Raw genomic sequence first — 25,157 nt, 5'->3', positions numbered from 1 at the left:
GAGAGAGGATTCATTCGCTCAAAGTGTTTCTGCACTCGAGTCTTATTTTTCTTTCAGGCAGGACTTTAGAAAGCCCTACGCAGAGCATAACAGAGTTGGCAAGATTGTGCACCAGAGTGTTCTGTCACCAAAACTGCGGTTGTAATCGAGCATGCTCATGTGGAGCACCAGCTTCGGTTGAAAAAACAAATTGTGTTTTATATTAGTGTGCATTGGGAAAAATGCTAAATCAATGTTGCTTTTTCATAGATCGGATTCTGCAGTGTGCCGAGCGTATTGACGTGTACACAGTGGAATCTCGTTAATTTGAACCCGAGGGGTACCAAAACCTTGTTTAAATGATGCAAAGTTTGGATTACCGGGAGTTTCCTTCACAGAAACACATAGGACGGGACCTGCATGTTAGTTTGAATTAACGAGATATCACTGTAGTCTCGACCACACTCAAAAATTTCGATGGCTCCACATAGGATGGCCTCCGATGAAGTTAGACATTTCTGCACAACTTGTGAAGAGAGTTTTAAATGTCGATGTTGCCAAACTTGAAACAATGACAACTTTAAAAATTTGTTTGGTATTACAAAGTTGAAACAAAGGGCACCAGACCCATCAAAGAAAAGAAAGTAAGTCGAGAAGTAAAAGCTGCTGAAAAGAAGTGATTGATTGATTGATTGATTGGGGTTTATTGGCACAAAGGCACCTTAGGCCATAGAGCGCCAAAATGAAAAGAAGTTCCTTTACATTTTGATGGGCCAGGTGTCACACTGCCAAGTGTGGAAGTTCAAAAAGATGCTAGACGGAAGCGATTTTTCACTGTTACACTTACATGAGCTTGTGCCCCAAAACAAAATAGAGCAACGGCTGATTTCAAGTTCTTTCCTTTATCAATGCAAGCAAGTGCAAGTTATTTCCCCTCTGGGCCCAAACGCATTACAGAGTGGAGAGGGTAGATTGTCTAAATATTACACTAAAATACGGTCGCCCCTCCAAACAAGTCGACCTCCCCCCTCCCCCCCTTCTCGGAAGGCATTTGGCATGGGTGGACCCCCCGGTGCACACAAAACAATGGGAGAATAGTATCCTTAAAAATTTTTCGCCCCCCCCAATACGAAGTTCTGGATCCGCCCCCGAATTCATGCCGGCTGAACAGTTCCCGGGCGTGACGGCGATGTTCCGGAGGGAGTTCGTAGAATACCCGTTTGGCGTCACGTGCGCTGTGTGCGACCGACTATCGGTCGCTGGGGGCGTATCCACAATCGGCGGCGTGTCGGACGAGAAGAAGCGGGAAACGGGTGCAAGTGCGTTGTGGCAGTGTATGGAGTACAGCTCCGCAGGTCTTTTTTCTTCACGAGAGTGGAAAGGCTGAACGTTTTCTTGTTCTAGTTTGTTTCATCTTGCCTTATTCTCACTGTCTAGTTGGCAGAGACGCGGTCAGCATAGGTTACTCGAGCGCGCCTCAGTTGGACTTGATCTGGTCGATCGCGTTGCAGCGTTCGCTGTGCTGCATGTCCTCACCCAATGAGTGCTTTACACTGCGATATGAGCGTACCTTGGGGTCCGAGTCTAAGGTGGCATGCAGTGCCTGCAGCGCCCGCCGCTTCTCGTCCATGCGGGCCTCCAAGCGCGAGAGTCGCTCCTGCGCCAGGCTGCAGCACTCTGTCACCGTGGGGGGATGCGGTAATCCAGAGGGCAGCGGAGCACGCTCTTCTGCCTGGGGCGTCTCTCTTTCCTCTGGAAATATTGGCAGGAAGAGATGCGATTGGCTATGCTGGTGGTAAAGACATATGAATGGCTGTGTTAATGTGTGATTGACTATGCTGGTGGTGAGAACAGATTAATTTGCTATGCTAACAACATGATTGACTACACCAGTGGCCGGGACAGCTATGATTGGCTGTGCTAAAAACACTTGATTGGATACACTGGCAGAGATGACAGGTGCAAGTGGATATGCTAGAAACCATATGATTGGATACACTGGCAGTGATGACAGATGAGAGTGGTTTTGCAAACAACACATGATAGGCTATGCTGACGGTGAGGAGATGTGACTACGCTGGTGGTGAAAACCTGTGTGATTAGCTATGCTGACGACATGTGATTCGCTAATCTGGTGGTGAGGACAGTTGTGACTGGCTTTATCAAATTAATGTACACCGTTTTACTGTTTCCACTGGGGTCTCCTTTTCATGTTTTTGTTTTAAATGAGCAATATGGGCTTATAATTTTAAACCTTGCGTAAAATGCGCCACTGAAATTTTATGCTGGAACATGAGGGTTTTTTTACGGAATCTTCGTAATAACACATTCTGTGTTAAAACATCTGCCATTTAATAACTGAACCCCCCCACCCTCTTGTGCTAATAAGGTTGATGAGCGGAAACAGGGGACACACCTTCTCTGGAGGAGCCAAGGTCGAGGTTGAGTCGCTGCGTCTCCAGGATCATGTTGTGGTAGGCCTCGCTCACAAGGAACGAGTGGTAGTAGCGCTCTTCAATGGCCTGATACACCTCTTGTTGGGCCTGACGAAACGCCTCTGGACCCTACGTTGAAACCGTGGCCGGTTTATGTTTTTTTAATAAAACAAAAGAACAAAATATATTTTGAAAAAAAAGCTGTGCATTAATCCTAAGATAAAGTTTGGATACAAAAATGTGCACATTGTTTTGAGTTGTGCTGGGTTAGCGTGACACGGACACGGTGTCACATGACACAGAGACATCAGATGACACTGTGACGTCATTCTACGTGAAGTCACAGTGTCATGTCATGATGTCATGTGAAGAGTGGCATGCTGATGATGTCACATGAACACCGTCGGCTAAAATGACTCTTTGTACCATGTGTTTTGATCATGTGGTCATATGGCCGTATACAGCAATCCCATTTTCCTGCTAAATTTAGTGAGGGAATTGTGTTCCACTTTGTGCACTTATGTTACACTTCTTATTACACTTCCGTTATATTTGTTGCACTTCTGTTACACTTTCCGGGGGCAGTTTTTAGGAAACTATAGTATGTTGCAACTCAAAGAGGTAGAGCGAGGGAAAGGAAGGCCGGGGAGGAGAAAGCAGACAGAACACCGGAGAGAGGAGGAGGTTTTCCCCTCTTCTCTCCAGCATTCTGTCTGCTTCTTCCTCCCCAACCTTCCTTTCCCTCACCTTATCTTCTCGAGCTGTAATTTACTATAGCCCCGCATACATCCTCTGCAGAAAAAGTCTCCAATCATGAAACAAGTGTTACGCATGGATGTGTCCCATTTTTTTTCACTCTACACGTTACAACAAACCAGGAAACTACCTACAGTAAAACCTCGTTATAACAAAGTTGAAGGAGCGGTCGTAATTATTTCGTTATAACCATTAGTTTGTTATAACCAATGTCCATTTCTTCCCACTATTAGCAAGCAAGGGGAATTATGATTGCTTCGGGTTATCCATTAGTTCGTTATATCCCATTCTGTTATAACGAGGTTTTACTGTATGTTGAACATCACTTCGGTGTCCCCCTGCCATTACAAAAGTTGGAAATAAAAGACACAAAGCAAACTTATTTACCGTCCCACGCAGTTTCTGACCAATCTCTACCACATTTATTAATTTGGTAAAAAAGCTTCCACCAGTAAAGACCAGTTGTTTGCTGGGAGAGAAAAATACCGCGAGCAGTCACCTTATTGGCCATGATAAAAGCCTCAATGCCACGCAAGACTCCCTTGGAGAGACGAACGCCTGGCCAAGGGCGCTTGATGTAACGCTGGTAGATCTCATTGCCCCTCTGATGCCACTCATCCTATAAAAAGGATAGAAAAGTGACTTCATCCTTGGTGACTGGATTCCTAGCCTCTTCTCTACTAATTGTCATGCTCAATGGACATGTGAGCCACGTCTGTCTACAAAAGCGATAAAAAGCTATTTGATGCCCCCCCCCCCCCCCCAAAAAAAAGGGAGTTGAGTACCATAATGTGCTGTCTCTGCACGATCAAGTCCGTTTTACCAAACAGAATCTTTAGCACTCACTCATTTTATCAGTTCACTTTGCTGCCACATGTTGGGCTTAAAGTACCATTATAGCAGCTTATCACAGTTTTAGCTACTTTTCTGGGACCCTACATAGAGGTTATAAAAGAACATAAAAAAAAAAAAAGCAGGAGACTGACCTTGTTTGAGAGCCACATTTCCTCCACATCTTGCCAAAACCTGAAGCAATCGATGTTTGCCACTGAGTTCAAAGTTTCCATGGTTATTGTTCTCTAATACTGCCATAGAACACACTTACTCTTGTTTTCACCTATATGCCAACAAAATTCCATTCCCCCCCCCCCCCCCCCCCCCCCCCCCCCCCGAGAAAAGTCCTTGTATGTATTGTAGCTACAGTTGCGTCTTTCCACAGCAACCAAAATAAGGCTTCCTACTTCAGCATACTTAGTCAATTAAAAGCTCGGAAGGCAGCAATGTCTTTACTGGTACCACACAGAGCTTCAGTTGTAATCATCATCAACCTTTATCAAAGTGTGGAAATTAAATGTTCATTAATAGCTTCCCTACATATCCGGCGTGCCTTGTCAGCGATTATCTGATAGTCACACGGAGTTGTGCCCACTGCCTCTAGTCCAAGCAGGTCTAACATCGCCGAATGGGCGCAAGAACACCAAATCTCGACGTGCAAATTTGTCTCGATTCCTTCCGTCAGCCTAACACCAGCTCGATTTACAAGTAGGGTCACCAACAGGGTGAGAAATGCAGGGTGTCCTTTTCGGATATCCAGCCTCCAGTGCGCGCAAGTTGCCGTCTGCCACGCTTTGCCTGCGCATGCAAGTTCGGAACTCACGAGCTGCCCAAGCGTTATCAAAGGTAAGGAAAGCTTAGAATTGGGCTAGGTGGTTGTTTCTCACACTTTGTGTGAACTGTGCTGCATTGCCAATAATTCAGATCGGGACTAGGAAGATGGCACGATGTACACAAGTATGAGCTTACTTGTGTACATTGTCTGCCTAGTTCTAGTGTCATTTCTTGGTAATCCTCTGCAGTGAAACACTTTGATCAAAGCGTCGAAAGTGAGAAACTTGCGCCGGACGTGGGACAACTGAAAGGCATCCATGCCATTCCCAACCCATCGACGTCTAAAAGAATGGGAATTTTTGGGCTACCAATCTCGATGCCGGAGTCCAAAGTCCCCCAGTTAGGGAGCGGAGCGGCCGGACCAAAGAGGGTAAACGCTCACGTGAGGAGAGAGCGCCCCAGCTCCTCGCCCTGGAGGAAGCGAGCCAGGTAGTCCCTGCAGACCGGAGACTCCATGAGCACGGAGAAGGCAAACACCTTGCGGCCGGGCAGGCTCTCCTGCTCTTCCGTGGCCGGGGCCCAGTCCACGCCTCCCACCAGGCGCAGCTGTTTCTCGCACAGCGCCTTGGCATACGTGAGCTGTTACGGGAGAGCGTGCCAGGGGGGTCGAATGCTAAGTTCTACAACGTTTCGGAGAAAGAAAATTTAAGTTTTTTCTCCTTGCAGGAACAAACTATGCAAAGTCGAATGCTCAATCTCTGCTCAAATGTGGCGCTATCAGTACATACTAGAATCCCAAGCATCAGAACAAACTCTTTCCTTATTCAGGGGTTAACGGCAATTTTCTGAAATGTATTCAATGAAAAAACGAGGCTTGTCCTCGGTAGCCGACGCCATGCATCCCCAAATATTCGTGGGCTTCGTTGGCTGCCATATTTCCATTGAAAATTTCAGAAGATCGCTTATAATGTTTGAACGAGACAACGCCAAGCACTAAAGTTTTTCAATCTGGTATAGACCACTAGTGCTACATTTAGGCAGAGACCGAGTGCTCCACGAACCATAATTCATATTTGTAACAAAAACGAACAAAAAAGACACTAATCTTTTTCAGGGCTTTTAGTATACATAAAGTTGGTCGTGGAGAGCACTGCTTTGAAGCACCTAAAGGTTGGTTCAAACATCAGCATTTTCGGTACGACTGACCGTTATGACAGGTTACGATGGGCGTTGCCATGGTAACACGTAGTAGCATCTCGTCATGCGTCGTCGTATTGCAGTCGGTCGTACTCGGAACGCAGACATCTGAACCGGCCATAAGGGGCACAGTGTTCTGCCACTACCGTCAACCACTGCCATAGGGTACACAACCAGCTGGGTCTTACCTGTTTGATGTACTTGGACAGGTTGCGTGACTTGAGAAGGTCCCCTTTGGCCGTGCTCTGGGGCTCACACTGCTTGTCTGAAACGATGAAGAAAAAACTTTTTTTTTTTTTGCAGACTAAGAAACTAAGGAAAAGTTTGCTAACAAATAAAAACAAGAAGACTGCCACATCTTTTAATCTATAAGTTGCAACCCCCCCAATAACGGTCGTTCCAACAAAAAGTTTAGAACATAAGTCACATTTCTGTGCACTTTGTACAGTCGGCTTCATACTGCAGCTGCGGACCTTAGCTTCGGGCCAGCTTCAGACCACCAAATGTCGATACGACCTACGTCTTGCGCAGTTATAATTCATACTTGTAAACGAAAGAAAGGAAAAAAAACTGACTTCAATGCATATAAGTAGGATTTCATGTTTTCGGAGTTTATTTTTCGTCAAATGGGGGGGTGTTTTCTTGGAATTTATTTTTTGCCAAAAATCCAGTTTATCGGAGTTTATTTTTGTTTGATTCCCAATTTTCTGAAATTCGGAGCTATATTTTGCAGTACTTTCTATTAAAAACAAATAAGTAAGTAAATAATACCCGGGTGTAAATGTATGCTAGATAAAAAAATAACATGCGCTTGTATCAATTAATATTTCTTCAGCTGGATTAGGCGTTGGTGCTATCGCCATTAGAGATACAAATTTGTCCCACTTGCACACAACTGTTGCTTCGATAAACATAGATACTTTAAAGCCAATAATCTCCTGGAGGTAGTCACTGGGAAGCTCGTATTCACCCCATCCTATTCCATCAACCTACCCTGTGGCTGCGCAAGGTGGAGTGGTAAAGGAGGCAATAGAGAAGTTTCAACTGTCCCTCTTCCCCATTTTATGCAATTTCTATGGTGCATGGCTTCCATGTTACAAATACCCGTTTCGACAATGGTCCGAGATTTGAAATATAACTGTGGTGTCATTTTCCCAGGACCATTGACCCTGTGCACTGATTAAACTTAAATGTAAAATACTGTCTTTTTCTTTTCTTTTTCTAAAAGGGGGGGGGGGGGGGGGGAGTGCAGGGGCTATGGGCACATCAAAATTCCGAGTTTATCGGATAAATCCGAATGGGCCAAAAATTTTATTGGCAGGCGTTTTTCGAAGTTCTTTGGTTTTATCCGAAAACACAAAACCCAATATACAGTCGCCGACCGATTTTTCGAACGGCAATAATTCGGACTTGTTTGATGTTTCGGACCTAAAAACGAACCGTGACATACCCGATAGAAAAAGTATAATTCGCACTGTTGTATGAAACACACCAACCAAAGGTTTGAACAATAAAACGTGACTTATACATTGTAAAATATGGTAAGTTCTATTTTTCACGTGTTACCCAAATGTCTCAAATGATAGAGTGGCCCCAAGTGTAAAGTCTGTATGCCTTCGAAGTGTGGCATCTTGCATTTTCCTGCCCCTCCTAGAGGTACCTTTCCTGCCTTAAACTAGAAAGCATACAGACGGTCTACGCAAGAATATTGGGAAAAGGTTTGAATGATAAGTAAACTTGGTGAGAATAGAAAAACAGGGTTGGATGGACCGGAACAGGTGAGTGCCCACCTTCACTGATGCCCCTGGCTTTCTTCAGGTTGTTTGCTGTAGTGGCTTGCATTATCTCCGAGACAATGTTAAATCTGGAAAGAAAATATTTAGAAAATTGAGACAGCTTAAGCTACCATGAGCATTAGTACCATGCAGTATGTGGATACTCAAAGATTTCGCGCACAAACAAAGCAACAGAATGAAAATTTGTCGTCAAAATAGAAAACTTCATTACTGAAAGTTCCTGCAAAGACATAATAAGAAGGTGTGTGTTATGTTTTAAGACTTCCCGTGTCTTTACTAGCAAGGGCTAGAAGTTACATTCATAAACAATCATTTTATTTCTTTATTTAGTTAATTCTGCAGCCCCCATGGGGTATTACCGCAGCAGGGTAGTAAAAGTGCATAATTACTTGATAGGAAATACATTTTGTATGTACACACGAATGTACACAGATATATACCGTAAAATCCCGAGAGATGCCCCACTCCCGAAAGGTGGCCCACCCCTACGTTTTGCTTGATTTTATATATTTTTTTAAACACCGAAAGATAGCCCACTTCTAGTAATAGTAGTGCTGGGATCCATGATGGCCTCGGCGCGTAAATGCGGCTAGTTAGCTGCGGCGGGATATACCCGATCATTGATGACTGGGAAGCAGTCATCTTTATTTCGTTACCCCTCGCCATGATAACAAGCTTGGAAGGGAAGCATGACCTAAAAATATAATGGTTTCAACTTTTCTTGATTGTACACTGGAAGTTGGCCCACCACATATTTTCACCCGATTTTTTCATGATTTTAGGTGGGCTATCTCTCGGGATTTTACGGTAAGTATTACAGTCGCCGACAGATTTTTGGACATGCTTGATTATTCGGATGTTTTCGCTGAACCACCACTTACCCCATAGAGTTAATGAATAACACTGGCCAAGATTCCGGACACCATAATGCTTATTGTTCAATATTTCTGACCTAATTTGCGAGATTTCCTCAGTTTACAGTCACCAAACAGTGGCTACGAGCTTAATCACTGTTATTTGGGTTGTTTTGAGCTTTCCCTGTAGCCTCGATACCACGTCCTACACAATAAACAAGCTGGGTTGAGACTATAATCCGGTTTTCCGGTTCCGCTATAGCCGACATGGCCACCGTCTGCCCATTGTTATGGCTCTTCCAGGTTTTCTCGTGGTAAGTGTTTTTCTAATGCAACTGCAAAAAGAGTGGCCATCTGCCACTGTTGTGGTCTTTGAGCAGAAAGTTTTTTTTGTCGATAGGCTTAATATTGAAGCGAGCTTGGTAGACTAAACATTGACTCCAAATAGTGCCAAATGGCACCAACTTCAAATTCGCTGTTTGTGCCAACGAAGGCGCCAACAAAGTGCAGCACCGTGATCACACAGATTAACAAACAAGTGAAAAGTGAACAATATAAAGCGGAAGTTGCACGAGAACTTAAAACTGACATCAAGCAAGTGGAAAGTGGCCAATACGCAAAGGAATATGCGCGGAAACTTGATATTTTGGCTGAAATCGATTTTTCGGACCGCTTGATTATTTGGACAATTCCAAAGTTCCCTCCAAGTTCGAAAAATTGGTTGGCGACTAATTAACTCAACAATCAGAGAAAGACAATTCAAGAAGAGGAAAAGTGGTATAATAGTAGAAGTCGTAGTAATAGTAGTAATAGTTGTAGATCCAGCTAAGGAAGCCTAAAACCCTTCTAAAAGTAGCATCTAACCTAAAAGAAAATGCATGAGAAGGGAAAAGATTATTGTAAGATACCGGGGGATAGCCTACCTAAAATCGATAGCAAATCGGATTAAAACATAGGGTGGGTTAACTTTTGGTGGGCTATGAAAAAAGGTTGAAAAAATGCTAATTTTAGATTTTGCGACTCTCTCAGTCCTTCTCAGTCAGCAATGTTCGGTCATCTCCCGCCGTGGTTAAGTAACACTGTTTTTGCCGAGGTCACCGTTGGCCAGGGCCCCACAATGACTAAAAGTAAGCTATGTTTCAGTACTTCTTAAAAAAAAAAAAAAAAAGCAAATTTTGATAAAAGTAGCAGTGGGCTATCTTTCGGGAATAGGGAATCTCAGGATATTCCGGTAGGCAGATGAACTGGCATTGCTACCTCTCTACATTTCATTGCAATGATCCCTGGCCTCAGCAGAGTTAGACTTGGTCGCACACCTGTACACGGAAAAATAACTTAGTTTTGAACTCGTGCTTCCAGTGCAAGCTCATCTTTAGAAAGATATATACACTCGCATTACTGAATTAAGAGAAGGTTACAGAAGACCACAAGAAGAGACTGCCGAGAAGCGAAAAAGGTTTCGAAAAGAGGCTCACCGCATGCGCTTGAGGTCCTGGACGTCTGTACAGGTCTCGATGACGAAGATGAAATCCTCCCAGGTCTCGGCGTAGGCGTAGGTGCGGCTGTGCTTCTCATTCTCCACCTGCAGCCACTGCAGGTACGACACCAGCTTCTGGTTCAGGTAGTCCGGGTCTGCCACCATCTCCACCGTCGGCTGCAGCACTGCAAGAGGAGAAATGCTGGTTTATGCATTTGTAGGGTTGTGAGAATATTCTAATAGTAGCAGTTTCGAATATTATGCTATTCGATGTTCGCTCCAATGCAATATTTATAATTTTTTAAGTGTTCATTGCGGCGGGCGAGCACCTTTGAGTGTGCTTCTCACCGGACACCCGTGCACTGCAGGAAAGCAACAGCTGCAAAGATCGAGGGCTCCGCGGGAATTGCTTCCCTGCAGTGCAAAAGTGCTTGGTGAGAAGAGCACTCAACGAGGCTAACCGGCAACGATTATGCGGGAGTATATGCAGACTTAGAAAAAAATCCCTCACAAGTAACGGATTAATTGTAATTAAATACTTTTTCAAGTAATTTTGTAATTGTCCCATTACATTTTCATGGCAGTACATTGTAACATAATTAAAAAATTCATGTAACAAATTACTTTTACAAATTATGCTACTTTTATAAAAACATATATACAATAACTAAAATTGGATTGTTCAAAAGTGTTTGCACAATTCTGCTTTTTTGCCGCTCCTTGTTTTGCTCTCTGGCAAAGGAGTCTGTGGTCAGCATTCAACAATTGCACTGCATGCCAAAGAGGCGAGGTGGCATGTTGCACACTCTTATTTCCTCTTCTTGCACCCGGGACGAACATGCCCGATTGCGTGGTCTGTGCCGGGTCGTAGGTCATGTACCCCGTTTTGCCTTACGGTGAATAACAGCGGCTGCTACCAGCCACCACGGCTCGTCTCAATGCCGTGCAGGTGTCATGTGACCTTCGGAAGGGGCGCAGCAAGACGCGGGCATGTAGTCATGTGACGATACAATCACAGCGCTCATTCTCTGGGAAGTTCATCGTAAGGTGAAACGAGGTATGGCGGCTGGCGTGCCGAGATAGTGAAATGGAAGACAGGCAGACGACTTGGACAACCCAATTTGAAACCTGAAATATGTTCTTCCAAAACCAGTTGCCTTGCACCTGCCTTCCCCGCAGAGCTGCGCCTCGTTTGCATGCTTGCGTCCCCCTGTCCGTTCATTGCCGAACGTCAACATTAACCCCTCTCTAAACCACTCAACGACACTGGGAAGACCTGCCCCTTCGCTTCAGTCATCACTGCCGCACTCTTCCCGATTCCGCAGCCGTGCTAAGGCCGCACTCCGTCCTTCACACATTGTGGACTAAAAAGGCACCCTTTTTTGTGTAATATATGAAATTGAGGAAAGAACATTTGCATATAGAAGCGGATTTAGAAATCCTCTCGATTGGGATAGCTGCGACAAATTTGTCGTTTACATGCCACAGTTTGTGAGTACAGTGTAGACCGCATATAACGTATGTCGCGGGTGTCGCGAACATCCGCACTATAAGCGGTACCGCGCTATAACCAAAACATAAATTTTTCAGGCCAAAATACATGCCATGAGACAACTTAACCATTGTAAAAGAATTTATTTTATGTTAGATGAAAAATAAAGCTTAGTTTGAGGAAAGTCTATCCCGCCAGACTAGTACACTTTTCTCTCAAGTGTGTCACACATTTTGAAAGAAATGAGCGACTTTTGCGTGGTGCAGCCCTTTAACGGCGTTGTGGGTTGCGGACGGATGTTGCGAGCGTTCAGGATTGCTAACCTTAATCACTTTTCTCCGGTGATGAAAACACGTGAAAATTCGCAGCCTTTATACGGTACGCGCCAGTAATACCTTCAACTTGAGCATAGGCATGAAATGCTCCAAATAAGAAATCCGGGCGATGTTCGAAAACACAAATGCTTATAAAGCACCACTGTAGTTGAAGTAAACAAACACGACGACACGGGCGTTTCTGCCTTCTTGAGAGTGCCGCCACGACATCGCTGCACGAGTGGGTGGATCTTCCCTTCTAGTACGTGCTGGGTTATCATAGCGACAAACAACGAAAATTCACAGTCAAAGATACCGCTTTTACGCGGAACGATGAGCTTCCACCACGCCGTCTACGTTGACGATCACAACCGACGCCATGTTTGCGGATAGAAGAAGCCGGCCCGTGACCGGCATGCAACCCGCGCGAGCACTTCTCCTCGACCTGCGATTGGCCTGTCGTTGCTGTTGTTTCCAACGCAGCGGAGAACCGCACGCACATAAACGACACGTTCGTGCGTCCCTCCGTCGCTATGGCAACTGAAGCCTCTCTCTTCGCTTGTCCCCGCTTCTTCGAGCAATCTCCTTGCCCCGCGAGAGCCGCTTGCGGCTAGCGCTGTTATCTAGTGTCGCACAGGAAAGAGTGCTCGCTTCGCCGGTCGGTCGGCGGGCCGTTACGGAAACCGCACTATAACTGGTATTTCCCTTTGCACGCCTGCATTTTAAGCGGTATGTAATTACATGGAGTTCTATAGGAGGCGAACCGGTGGTTTAAAAAAGCCGCGTTATGCCCGGTCCTGCACTATAAGCAGTTACGTTGTAAGTGGTCTATACTGTATAGTACCCGAGATTAACAGAGTTCAGAAATGAACAAGCGGAAGCTTGGGAATAACCTTCAAGAGTTCAGCTCGGTTTTTCTTTAAGCATGGTATGGTAGTGGAAAGCATAAAAAGCTATTCAATATTTGATTCGAAAATATTCGGCCAAAACCACTATTTACTCCATACTCAAAATCCACTATTTGCACATGACCACGCATTTGCACTTGACTGCGACCGAGTGCCCTGCAACTGCTTACGACGAGAGAACACACTGGTGCCATCTATCAGATAGCTCTGGAATACTTTTGATGTTGGTACACTTCCGGCATCCTATGCACCATTTTCTCATCAAGGGCTTGAATAATTCTGGCAATGTTGTAGAAACCAATTCTCATAAGCAGTACATCAATTTAATCTCGCAAACACTGCAAAAACCTTCAGTCTAGTTATTTACAGATCGAAATGTTTCCAGTGCTGCCCAATAGATGGTGCCAGAGTGTCCTTTCGTCGTAGGCGGTCGCACGAGCAGTTGCAACGCGGTCAATCACACTCAAATGCTAATGTGCAATTAGCATTTTATTAGTTGTGGCGTTGCACCAAACCTGCCCACCTAAACAGGCCAGTATCTCGCGTAGGAGATGTCTGACTGAGATGCAGAGCGCGTACTCCGACGGCAAGAGCAACGCCAGCAGGAAGTCTGACACTTGGCGGAGGTGGCCCAGCTCCTTTTCAGGGGTTTCCAGGAATGGACTCAGAGGGAACGGACGCTTCTCGCCGCTCCTGGGACGGAATGAGCAAGAAAGGGCTTCAACAACGATGCTTAGAGGGAGGACACTACTCAGGAAGGCAAATTTGTTCGCCTTTTTATGTGACATTTTTAGGCATAATCATAGCTGAGAAAGAGGAGGACATGCTAAGTTTTAATCAAGTTTCTCCTTCAAAGAGTTACGTAAAAGTACATAAAATAAAGACTGTGCCCGCCCCCCCATAGGAAAACTATCGTTTAGAAAAGGAAATGATAATGGCCTGTTCTATCGGTGAAGCAAGCAGTATAACATCCATGTCACGTGGCTATGAGGAAAAAAGTACAAAAATTAAAAATTTTTAATAAAAAATAAAAATGCAAGAAAAATGTTTTAATTCTTTTGCACGCATTAGGTTGAAGATACCGTAGGTTATCATAATAAAAGGCCATGAAAATGCACAAAAAAAGCTAAAAGCTATGTTTCTTACAAAATTTCGACACAAACTTCAAAACTTGGCTCCACACATCAATTGTCAAATTATAGTTTTCCTGAACCTAGATTTGATGCCAAATATGAAACTGAGATAAACTCATTTGAAAATTCAGAAAGCTGCACTTTAGATGGTGCCTGTACGTCCGAAACAATTAATTCTGGAAAAAAATACTGTAGTTACGGGAGTACAACTTTCTGATAGCATCCATCAGGATATTTGAAAGCTGACAAAACTACTTGTTAAAATGTAACCTAAAAAGAACAAAAGAAAAAAAACCAACCGCATCTCCACGTGGTGAATGATGTTGATTGGGGCGAAGCTCTGGTGGTGCTTGTCTGCGTAGACGGTGAGCGGCAGCATGCCGAGCCTTTTGTTCGTTTTCATCCATGTCCATGCGGTCAAATGCTGAAATGCGTATATAACCATGTTCCATACCACACATCCTCTTTCTGACATGGATGAAAATGAACGAAAGGCTTGGCATGCTGCCGCTCAGCGTCTACGCAGACAAGCACCACCAGAGCTTCGCCTCAATCAACATCATTCACCACGTGGAGATGCGGTTTTTTTTTTTTCCCTACACGAGCATGGGAGCTCGTGAGCACGGGAGCTCGTGAGCACGCGAGCTCACAAGCAGGAGCACGAGCACCCGACGGCGGACGGACATACGGACATGGCTGGTACTGTATTTTTTTTTTTTAATTAGGAGAGATTTAATGAGCAACTTGTCTGTTAATACCAGGTTTGCCAATGTCACCTCTGCTCTTCATGATAGATCTCAGTGAAATGAAAAAGAAATTAGAGCACAGCAACTTAGGTTTTGATGTGAGTTATATGAAAGGAAAAAGCAATGTAATACAGGTAATACCAGGACTGACGTATGTGGATGGCAGAGTGCTTATGGCAGCTAACCAGGGTATGTTACAGGAACTAGCCGGAATTTGTGGAGGAAGGGGACACCTTGGGTATGAAGTTTAGTAGTAACAAGTATGGAGCAATTGTGTTTAATGACAAAAAGAGGGAACCCCTGAGGATACAAGACATTGTAATAGACCGTGTAGGAAAATACAAATATCTGGGAGTCTGGTTCAATCAGGGAAGGAAATATCTAGAGGAACATGAGGAGAATATATATAGAAAAGGGAAAAAAAATTCATCCATTATGAAGCTCAAGGCACTATGGAACTATAATAGATATGAAGAGGTCAGAGGTATACACTCCGTGCGACGCGACTGGCGTGCCGCCGGTACCGAAGGTAGGCAGTGAGAGCCCCAGAGAAAACGAAACCGAAACCACGCCGGCGTACGTTGGTATGCATTAAAGTCGGAGCGGTGCAGTTAAGCTGGGTTCACAGCATGAAGTGCTGCCTCTGCTGCGTCATGAAGTGCTTCAATAGTTATGCGTCGTATTTCGTGGGGATAAAGTTTCACAGTTTTTCACCTCGCCCATGTTTTTTGGGACAGCGAGAACGATGGAGCCGTGCCGTACGACGCGAGAAATTTGGTCTCCCAATCATGTCTGCCACTGTGTCGGCACGGCTGACATATTCTACACTGCCACTTTGCGCTCTGCGTTTGTTTTCGTACCAGTAACGCCTACATGTGTCAGCGCCATGGGACAAACTGAATTGCCACCCCACACTCGCGGATATGCAGTGCCAATTTCATTGGAGGTATGCCCTCCAAAAAAGTTTCGTCCCCATCGTACATGTCAATGATATTTCCGGACAAGAATGGCACGCAATCTGTACTTCATGAAGAAAGATTCGAACGGTAAAAAAGTGACAAATATAAATCTAAAGAAAACAACAATGAAACTCGGAATCACTGGAGAATCAATGTTCGAGTATGGAAGTTTATGTGGTGTGCTTTCTTTCTTGATCAGCCTCCTTTTGGATGTGGAAACGCTGACACCCCGAGTTCTGTAGACAATTTTTTTTTCTCGGTTTTACAGCCACCTATCGCAAAGTCGTTCGAAGTGGAAGTATCGTCCACTGGTCCCTTCCTACCTGCAAAGTGTGCACGTCCCACAATGAGTGGTATTATCTGACAGCCTTTGACGGTCAAAGCCAGCTCCCATTTAGTTACGTCGCCCAAACTAAATTTCCACCTGGTTTCGCTATGCCAACTCTTTTTGTTATAATAAGTGTTGTGCCAAGTTACGGTCATGTCAAAGTACCTGTGCGCCGAAATTCAGCACCTCGCACAAAAGGTTATTACACAACACGCAAAAGCCCTTGGCGGCCAAACCGTGTGTTGGCCGACAACTTTGTTTTCTCGGCTTTGGAACCACCTTTCGTAAAGTCGTTTCAATTGGAAGTGCAGTGCACTAGTCCCTTCCTACCTGTAAAGTCTCCATCTCCCACGACGAGTGGTATTCTCTTGACAGCCTTTTCACGGTCAAAACCGTTTCCCCATTCAGTTATGCCTCGAAACCAAATTTCCACCTGGTTTCCCTATGCCACATGTTTTTGTATAATAAGTGTGTTACTGTCAAGTCCAAGCACCTGTGTGCCCAAATCTGCACTTTGCACAGCCTGCTATGACACAACATTTTGGGCCCAATATTTCTTTATTCGTTAGAAACATAACTTTCACACCTGCTGTCTTAATGAAACTTGGCACACTTCGTGCACAAACTTAGTGAACATCTCACTCGCCTCCAATATCCCCATTCCAGCAGTCCTACATTTACAGCGACGAGCGAAAATAAATTTCCCACTCAGAGCAATTATGATGGCGGCCGTCTTGCTTTTCGGAAAATTGCTCCAACTCCTTTTTCGGCCGCAACTAGAGAAATGACCCCTAATAACGACTCAAACTCAATATATAAGAAGTGGAGAACAGCTAAATGCCCTTCTGCCCCAGTACTCATGCAACGTCACCCCCAACGTATCGGCTCAAAAATCAAAAGTTTCGTCCGTGCGCGCTTCCGCCGCCACAGCTTGGCATGCGAAAAGGCGCCGCAGGCTGCTGAGCGCGCCTCACTCTCGGACGCCAGCTCCTCCGCTAGCGGCGCTGCGCGTGATTTTCAAAGCGCCCCCTATAGTTCCCGCACGGAGTGTATATGGAAAGGAGGGATGGTACCAGGACTGTCTTCTGGCAATGGGGTACTGTGAATAAAATCAGAGGTTCAATCAAGATTAGAAATTCGACAAAGAAGCGTAGGCTGATTGATTGGCACTGGGAGCACATGGAAAGACACCGGATGAGAGAGTACAGGGGAACATTGATACATGAAAAGTTAAAACATGAAATGGACAAACCAAACCTGAAAGCTTACATTTAAATATTTACACACTGGTGATGGGGCTGAACAGACTGATTCAGTGAAAAAGGGGGTGAAAGAGACAGAGAGGAAAATGTGGGAGGGGAGAATGCAGGAGAAATCAGCCTTGACAGTGTACAGGTCACGAAACCAAAACATAAGAAAGGAAAATGTGTTTAACAATTTCCTGGGAAGTCATTTACTGTTAGAGGCGAGTATGGGAATTTTGAGGACGAGGACATATAGGGCTAAGTTTCAGGAAACAGACACATTATGTACTGCCTGCAATAATGAGAGTGAGACACTAGAGCACTTGGCTTCGAAGGCACGGGGCTTTGCCCTGCCCTCTCAAAAGAAGTAGCAGATTTGGTCAGCGCCCTGGGTTTCACTGGCGACGATGGAAGGACGGAAGAGAAAATAATTCGTCACAAACATTTGATTACGAGATTGGTGGAAATTATCTCGGGAAAATTTAATGATGCACAACTAGCTAGTGCAGCTGGGGACAGGCGGGACAGAGGAAAATTGTGACTCCCTCCCACGTGGCTCTGGTTCAAAGTTCTCAACCCTGTCCCCCAGTGGGTCCGGTGCTGGGGTAACTTTGACAAGGTTTGACCAGAGGAAAATTGGCAACTCCCTTGCCAGGGAGAAAAGTGGCAGGTGATGTTTTATTAGTTTTATGCCCGATCCCCCAAAGGTCATCCTGGTGATATCCTACACTGCCTGGTGATAGTTGGGGGGAAAAATTGGTTTAGAAGGGCGAGAGGAATCGTATGTTTGTCTTTCTAGACTTAGGCTAGGTGGCGCAAACAACCGCTTGTTACAAAAGGTGTAGCCATTAACATCCATCCATTTGACTGGGTTCCCCCCCCCCACCCCCAGTGACACTACTCTAAGGCGTAGCTTCTTCAGTGGTCCTAGTGATCGCATGATGTTGGCACAAGTGGAACTGAGGCACACCTCACCTGCCACTGGCAAGACGCGCTGCACGGAGATGGCTCTGCAGTCTTCGCACCATGTGGTCCGTGAGAAGTTTCACGTCGTCCATCTTGTGGCAGCGCTCCTTGATGTTGCGCAGCACGCGCCACATCTCGCTCCTGGGTGCAGCAATGTGATAGGAAAACGAGGCGCGCCTGCATTTCCCTCGGCGCACGCCAAGCAATTTGACCAGCAAGTGACTGGGTCTGCTTTAGTACACTAAAACAGAAATATGACGTACAGAGATGTTTAAAGTGAACCAAACATACTTTTTTCTAATAAAACTCGAACAATTTTATTTAAAAACATACAACACCAAATGCAAAGGACATACGTGCCTCCCTGAACTTCGCTCAATTCCAGAGATTTCAGGATGATTTTGCATTAAGTAGTAAAAAACGTCATGTCATTTGCTTTGCGAAAAATTATACATTTTTTAATTTATTTTGAACAGGAGCAGAAATTAAAGCCGAAAATTTGGCTCCGCCTGGGAACATTGGCTTTGAGCCGCCAAGAACATGGCTATCACGAGGTATGAAATGTTGCGCGATTCTTTACGCAACGAAGGACTGGATTGGGGTGGCGTGAGCCAGGTGCAAGTGTCGTCTGCACCCCTCTTCACCATATTTTGGTGTCTACAACATTCGACGACGTCTGCACAACTGCGGCGTAAGTCAATAGTGTGAACGTGGGCAGTCTGTAGTGTACAATCAGGCAGACTATGTGAAAAAGTAGGACGAGGGGTGCTATGTGCTGGAGTATGTTAGAAGAAACATAAGACCAGGTATGTGGAGTGTGGCAAAGGCGTGGTATACAAGATTTATTTATCATGTCGTAGAGTGCACATAGGCCAATCGGGTCATTGTATAAATGGCAGGCTCGGGGAACATGCACTGTCAGTAAGATCGTCACCCTTGGGAAATCTGCAGTACACTGTAACAGATGTGGGTGTGTCCCGAAGTTTGACAATACCATTACCTTAGGCAGAAACTGAAACAAGACTACAAGGGAGATATCCGAAGCGTTCTTCATAACGAAGTGCGTTGAAGGCACGTGTGTCAGCGCTCCATCGATATCCCTACTTCACTCTGAGGTGGCATTTTTAAAATCTTTCGAAAAGTAAATGGTAGATTCATAAGCACTGGTGTGATGTTGCAGTCCTTTCATCACATGTCTTGATTTCACGGTGTGTATATATATATTTGTTTTTCCATGAGTAAACTTCAGTTGCAATTAGCGCTCTGTGGTGTTGGTCTCTTTGACTTGTCCGTTTGTTTGCACTTTTAATCTCTAAAAAAGACACAAGAGGACTGCACTGTTTTTTTTTTTCAATAACAAAAATGAAAAGGAGTTGCCCTGGCACTAAAGTAGATTTTAAGATCATCTTTTTATGATGCAAACCAAATTCACATGCCCTAGGCAACCTATAACCCAAAAATTAGTTTACTTTTTTATTTATTTATTGCATACTACAGGCCAAATGAATGGTCCAGGCAAGAAGGGCAGAAAGGGAAATAGAGCAATTCTTGCACAAGTTAAGGGAACAAGCAAACATTTCACAACAAATAAATGAGAAAAAAAAAAAATAGATGTCAAAAGTCACAATTGTAGAAATGTGCATCCTCATTGCACAGCATTTACAGAAAAAGCAAATATGCCCCAAAATCATGCACAGGCGTCTTTTCTTTTTAAAATGTGACCTATTGTGACACACCCCTTTTTTCCAAGATGAATTTCGGGTAGAGGAGTGTGTCGAAATGTTTGGTCGTGCTTTTAATAATAAAAAAAAAAAGGCCACGCAAGAATGCATGATTTTTGGCGTCCTGGGATGCTGGCTTCCTGGGAGGTTGTGTAGGTTGAGTTTGCGCCATAAACGGACAATCTCAAAAGCCGCTTCAATGCCCTTTTAAAGGGCTTCATCTCGAATTACGCAGTGAATCTGGAGTGCACAACTTTCGTGTTCCTCCTGCTAAGAGCGGCGCTCACATTTACTACTGCAGTCACCGACAGGATGAGGATGACAGGATGCTCTTTCTGAATGCCCAGCCCCCAACACGTGAGCATTGCCTTTAGCCGTGCTTTGCCTTGAGTCAGGCTTTGCCTTTAGCGTGCTTTACCTTTAGCGGTGCTTTCCCTTTAGTCGTGCTTTGGCTGCACATGCACGCTCAAGGCTCACGAGACGCAGAAGTGGTATCGAAGGAAGGATGCTCCTAGAGGCAGACAAACTTAAACTCCTTTCTGCCCATCTCATCCTGTCAGGGCCTACAGTCCACGTCAACAGAGTACATTAAAGCAGAGCGAAGCACATGACCGTGCATCCCGAGGCATTAAAAGAGCCATCTGGTCGGCGTCGCACACTTCTTTCTGCAACTGGCACCGTCTCCTCACCTGAGTAGCATGCAGAAGCACTGGTGGTCCGGGACCAGCTGCCGGTACCAGGGAAGGACAAAGTCCCTGATGCACAGGTCCAGGATCTCGTTCAGCCTGGCATCCACGTCCCGCGAGAAGACGACGTGCCTCGTCTTCTCGGCGCTGTCCAACCGGCTGTGTTCTTTCAGCTTCTCCTGTGTCCAGCAAAGGAGGCTGGTTCGCACAATTGGGTTGGAATATGACTGTGGCAACTGCTTCGTACAGGGCAATTTTTCCCAGCATCTTGACACCACAACTTCAGCAACACTGTCCTTTTGCGTTCACATGCAGGAACTGAAGAAGCTCGAATTGATACACTGTTATCGTCACTAAAATTTTAACTTCCTTGTACTATTTAGACACGAGGTTGCATGTTAATGACGTGCTTTTATGTCCTTAAATGGCATTGAGAATACTATCTCATCTCCCTAAACATATTTAGTCGCAAAAATTACTGATATAAAATTAGAATAAGTTAAATCTCATGTTCAGCTATTACAGTCATGTCTCGTTTATATGGACCCCGTTAATATGGATTTCCCGCTATATGGACACCATTTTCGGGGACAAACTGAGAAAATATGTGCATTTTTGTTTCGTTATTATGAACAACTCACGTTATGGACGATTTTTGGGGGGAACGGAGGTGTCCATGTTAACGAGACATCAATATCACCACAACCATAGGGGAGGTCACATGAAAATATTGCGTCGCCGGTTGCCTGCTGCCACTTCGAACGTCTCCGAGTTGTCCGAATTACTCGCCAGTCTCAAGCCGGACCCAAACCCAGTAATTAGTGTTGCTGTACGGGTATTTAGGGAAGTGGGCATTGTGCACACCTCTACACTTCGTTTCATCTTACGATGAACCACAGAGGTCACTACGAGCCATCCAGCCAATTCACTGCCGTGTCAGTGTCAAATCACTTTCGGGATGGGTATGGAAATGCGCGTAGAGCGTAGTTACACGATACGTTCCCAGCCCAAAGATGGCGCCTGCAACGCGTTTTTAACTAGCACGATTACTGCGTCCTCAAAAGCGGTCCCTCAATTTCCACCTGACGATGTGACAAAAGTTTTGCGGTGTTGCCGGCCGCGGTCCTTGCGGCGTCGCAGCTGGGAGTTGGGATACCGCAGCGAAAGAGACACTGGCGTTCACTCGTAATTTTTTTTTAACTTCTCTGCCAAACCGTTGGGATCGCGACGTCCAACAAAATGACACTCCGGCTTCCGTGAGGTTGTCAGTTGCTCTTTTGGGACCGCTTTCGACACACAGGCAGAATGCTGAAAGCAAGTAGTCTGCTCCTTGTGCGAGAGTTGCGGCGACGTCAGAACGACGCCGAGCTCCGACTGGCTTTGACTGAAAGGGTAGCCTGAAGGTCTACCCGCTATTTTTTTTTTTTTTCAATCGGCCAATAAGAGCTTGGCATTCTGACATTATTGCAACCCCCGCACAATAAGCAGACAATCTTGCACTCCACATGGGACGCTACGCACACTCGTCGGAGACGCACTCCAAGTAACGACAGGAGCTAGACCGCAGTCTGTTCCTGGCCGACTTGCCTGGAACAGTTGCTCAAGCAGCTTCCTCCCTTTGTGCGCCTTGAGGACAACCGGAAACCTCTCGTCTGAGCAGAGCACGCTGCGGCACCCAAGAAGCACGCCCAGGGACACCATGCCGCCGTACATGAGGGCAACGCCAACGCTGTCCAGGTGGCCCCAGTAGTGCGCGAGGGCAGCCGTGAGGCACACTGCCACGCTTCCCTGGAGGGTTAAACAAAAAGAATAGTCTGGCTCAGAGGTCTCATCAAGAGCAACGAAGGTGTGATTCCCACGGCACTTGCCGTGGGAATTACGTGCTACGAGAGGGGTGTGAATGCCGGTTTGAATCAAATGGCGCAGTGTCATCCCCAGTTTTAAAACTGTTCAGAAAGCCGTTTCTTGTGGCTTTCCCTTCCACTGCAAAAGATATGGATAGGGTTCATTTTTTTTGCAACAAACAACAAAATTTTAAACCCCCAAGATGTTTTGTTGAAATCAAAGAAAGCCGAAAATCCCTCGAATTTGAGCTGCCCTCGGATTAGAAAGACTCAGGCTTTGTAAAAAGAAAACTTCTATCTACACCTTTATTATTTTTTTTACCCGGAACGCAGCCCCTACTGAACCGTCCGCGAAGCTGCTGCTTTCTTCGGGAACACCACACCTTATCTCGTTTCCTTCTATTTTCGGTATGGGGATGATTTACAAGTGTCCAGGGCATGCATATGTTATCTGAAGGTTAGGGAACTCCATGTCCATGCCCTATTTTCTTCTCCAAAAGCCCCACGAGAAACCCCAATTTTTTTTACCAAAACCAATTACCTCGAAAAAACCACCCCAATTCCCAGAAAAATAAGCCCCGAAAAAACCAAAACCCTAGTTACGAATTACACAGTGATATTAGATTCAAAACAGCATTCTTGCACAACCCCTAATGACATTCACGCACATGGCAGAGGGACTGTAAATGTACGAAAGGGGTTTTCTTCTTCTGCATCCAGGGTCATGGTGACAATTTCTTTGAAACACCGCCGCACATGCTATCTGAATGGGAAATGTCTTCGACCTACCAGATTATTGTACTAACGCACAGTTCCCATTCTTGTGTGCCAGGTGGGTGGGGGGCGGAGAGGGGGCATCCGTGATCACATGCACTGCTCTATATCATGGTCTTGCTTGTTACAGTCAGACCAATGTGAGCAAGGGAGGTCCTTGAAGGGCCCCCACATAAAGCTATCACTTTAAAAATATTGACAATATTTGCTCTCTAGATCTTTTTTCACTACAAAGACAGGCTTAATGACGACTTCGTGGCTGGAAAACAAAAGATGTCAGTATGTTGTGTCGGTTGGTGTGGATAGATAACAGATGTGCAGATGTTATGTGATGCCCTCGTCGTGTCTCCACGCTGACTGGCGTGATCAAGAGCGGGGTATGTTACTCCTGAAAACTGATTACCATTAAATACACACTCACAAATATGTCTAGGTAAGTTTGGAGCTACTCAGAAAAGTCAGTTAGGTTACATTACGATAGCTGGATTTCCGCGACTGTCGACTCAACGTCGTTTTCTTGAAAAGATAATGGTATAGTCCCGTCCCAATTTGAGGCACTGCTCGCAATACATTTCGTGTCTCGAACGCATGACGTTCGTGTTTATGTCACATAAGGCGACGGATATTGCAGATGTCAGATAATTGAAGATGTAAATATATATCAGCAGAAAAGTGCCCCTGAACTCGCACTCTAATTGTAAGTGAATCGAGTTAAAAGTACTCGGAAAGTGCCGGCAAGAGTTGATGCACGACGCGGTATGTCAGAAGTGGTTATTTGTTGCAGTGCAAATCAAACTTGGTAAAAGTGAGCGTCATTTTGGACCGGCACAGGACCTCCGGTAGAAACCAGATGCTCAGACGGTAATTATTCTGAAATATTTGATGCACCTACGGGCGAGATATTTAGGTAGAAATAACACCAAAAAATGATCTTTTCGCTGAGGTATCTTGGGGGCGGTATCCTGCTTCGCTGCACAGCCAGCCCGGGAAGTGGCGCAAGAGGCGGCTTACAGATAATGTAGACGACGAGTGTGCTTGCCTCGACGAGAATGCCTGAACACAGTAGGAGCATGTGTGCAAAACAATAACGCGAACGTAAAAATTTATAGATGAGCTTACCTTTATGACCAGCTTCAATCGGGCGGTTGTCATGTTTTCCGACTGCACGCGGAAGCAAAGTACGCAAACGCTATGACAATTTGTCAATAATAAATTTAACTGTGGACTCCGTAAGTGTGGGAGGGTAGCAAGAGCGTTCGGGCCATCGTTTTGGTTTTGACTGTATTCGTAGTTCAAAGAACCTGTCACAAGTCAAACCGGGAAACCCGCACGAGTGAAAAATGGGAAAATGTTTACGGCACGTGACGTGGTCACGTGGCCCCACCCCAATCCATTCTGCGCATGCTCAGACGTTGCCTAGGCTACGGAGGAGCGTCTGTCGTTCATCTCTTCGTCCTTGTCTCTTTCTCGGCGCTTCTTTCTTCTGCTTCCATTCGGTTTCAAGAGGAATTCGCTTTTCCTTTTTTAAAGATATAAATTCCTTGTTTTTTTGTTTTTTTTCGAATGTTTTAAACGCGACCGTTTCTGGAAAAAGCTTTACTCGTTTACAAACCACTGCCACTGGTATCAACGCAACGGTTTTGTCAATTTGGTCGTCTGCTTCGTCGTTTCAAGACGGGCGCGGTGATATACGTCTCTCAGGCAACTGAGGTAAGCTTCGCTTTAAAGAATACAATTTCATGTCCGTGTGTTTAAAGAAAACAATAGCCGATATGCTGCGAGCTTCAAGAGGACATGAGAGGGGAGATGCATAGGTGAGATATGCATAGGCCTTTTCAAAAATTGCGTGCCGATTTTTAGAAGGTCGGAACCACTGCACTATGGCGGAACATCTGCATCGAGAAACGTGCGAGTTATTCCATAAGACAGCGAATATCGGA

At 45.3% G+C, this 25,157-nt stretch overlaps 1 protein-coding gene across 1 annotated transcript in view; it reads right to left on the bottom strand.

Moving 5' to 3' along the window:
* LOC121835556 (sorting nexin-25-like) overlaps positions 1-24,481 on the bottom strand; it is a 39,361-nt gene extending 14,880 nt beyond the window's left edge. Inside the window, exons 1-13 of the mRNA XM_042289954.1 lie at positions 24,337-24,481; positions 22,187-22,387; positions 20,603-20,778; positions 18,202-18,333; positions 13,340-13,509; positions 10,101-10,287; positions 7,766-7,839; positions 6,164-6,240; positions 5,221-5,417; positions 4,157-4,196; positions 3,670-3,789; positions 2,396-2,543; positions 1,550-1,731 (exon numbers count right to left, since the gene is read on the bottom strand). Of these exons, the coding sequence (XP_042145888.1) occupies positions 1,550-1,731; positions 2,396-2,543; positions 3,670-3,789; positions 4,157-4,196; positions 5,221-5,417; positions 6,164-6,240; positions 7,766-7,839; positions 10,101-10,287; positions 13,340-13,509; positions 18,202-18,333; positions 20,603-20,778; positions 22,187-22,387; positions 24,337-24,369 (1,737 nt within the window). The 5' untranslated portion in view covers positions 24,370-24,481. The remainder of the gene's footprint in view (positions 1-1,549; positions 1,732-2,395; positions 2,544-3,669; positions 3,790-4,156; positions 4,197-5,220; positions 5,418-6,163; positions 6,241-7,765; positions 7,840-10,100; positions 10,288-13,339; positions 13,510-18,201; positions 18,334-20,602; positions 20,779-22,186; positions 22,388-24,336) is intronic.
* Between the last annotated feature and the right edge of the window lie 676 nt (positions 24,482-25,157).

The sequence above is a fragment of the Ixodes scapularis genome, unplaced genomic scaffold (assembly GCF_016920785.2).
Source record: "Ixodes scapularis isolate PalLabHiFi unplaced genomic scaffold, ASM1692078v2 PGA_scaffold13__105_contigs__length_92229423, whole genome shotgun sequence".
Taxonomy (NCBI): domain Eukaryota; kingdom Metazoa; phylum Arthropoda; class Arachnida; order Ixodida; family Ixodidae; genus Ixodes; species Ixodes scapularis.
Note: the sequence above shows the minus strand (reverse complement) of the source record. Positions and strands in the feature narration are given on the sequence as shown.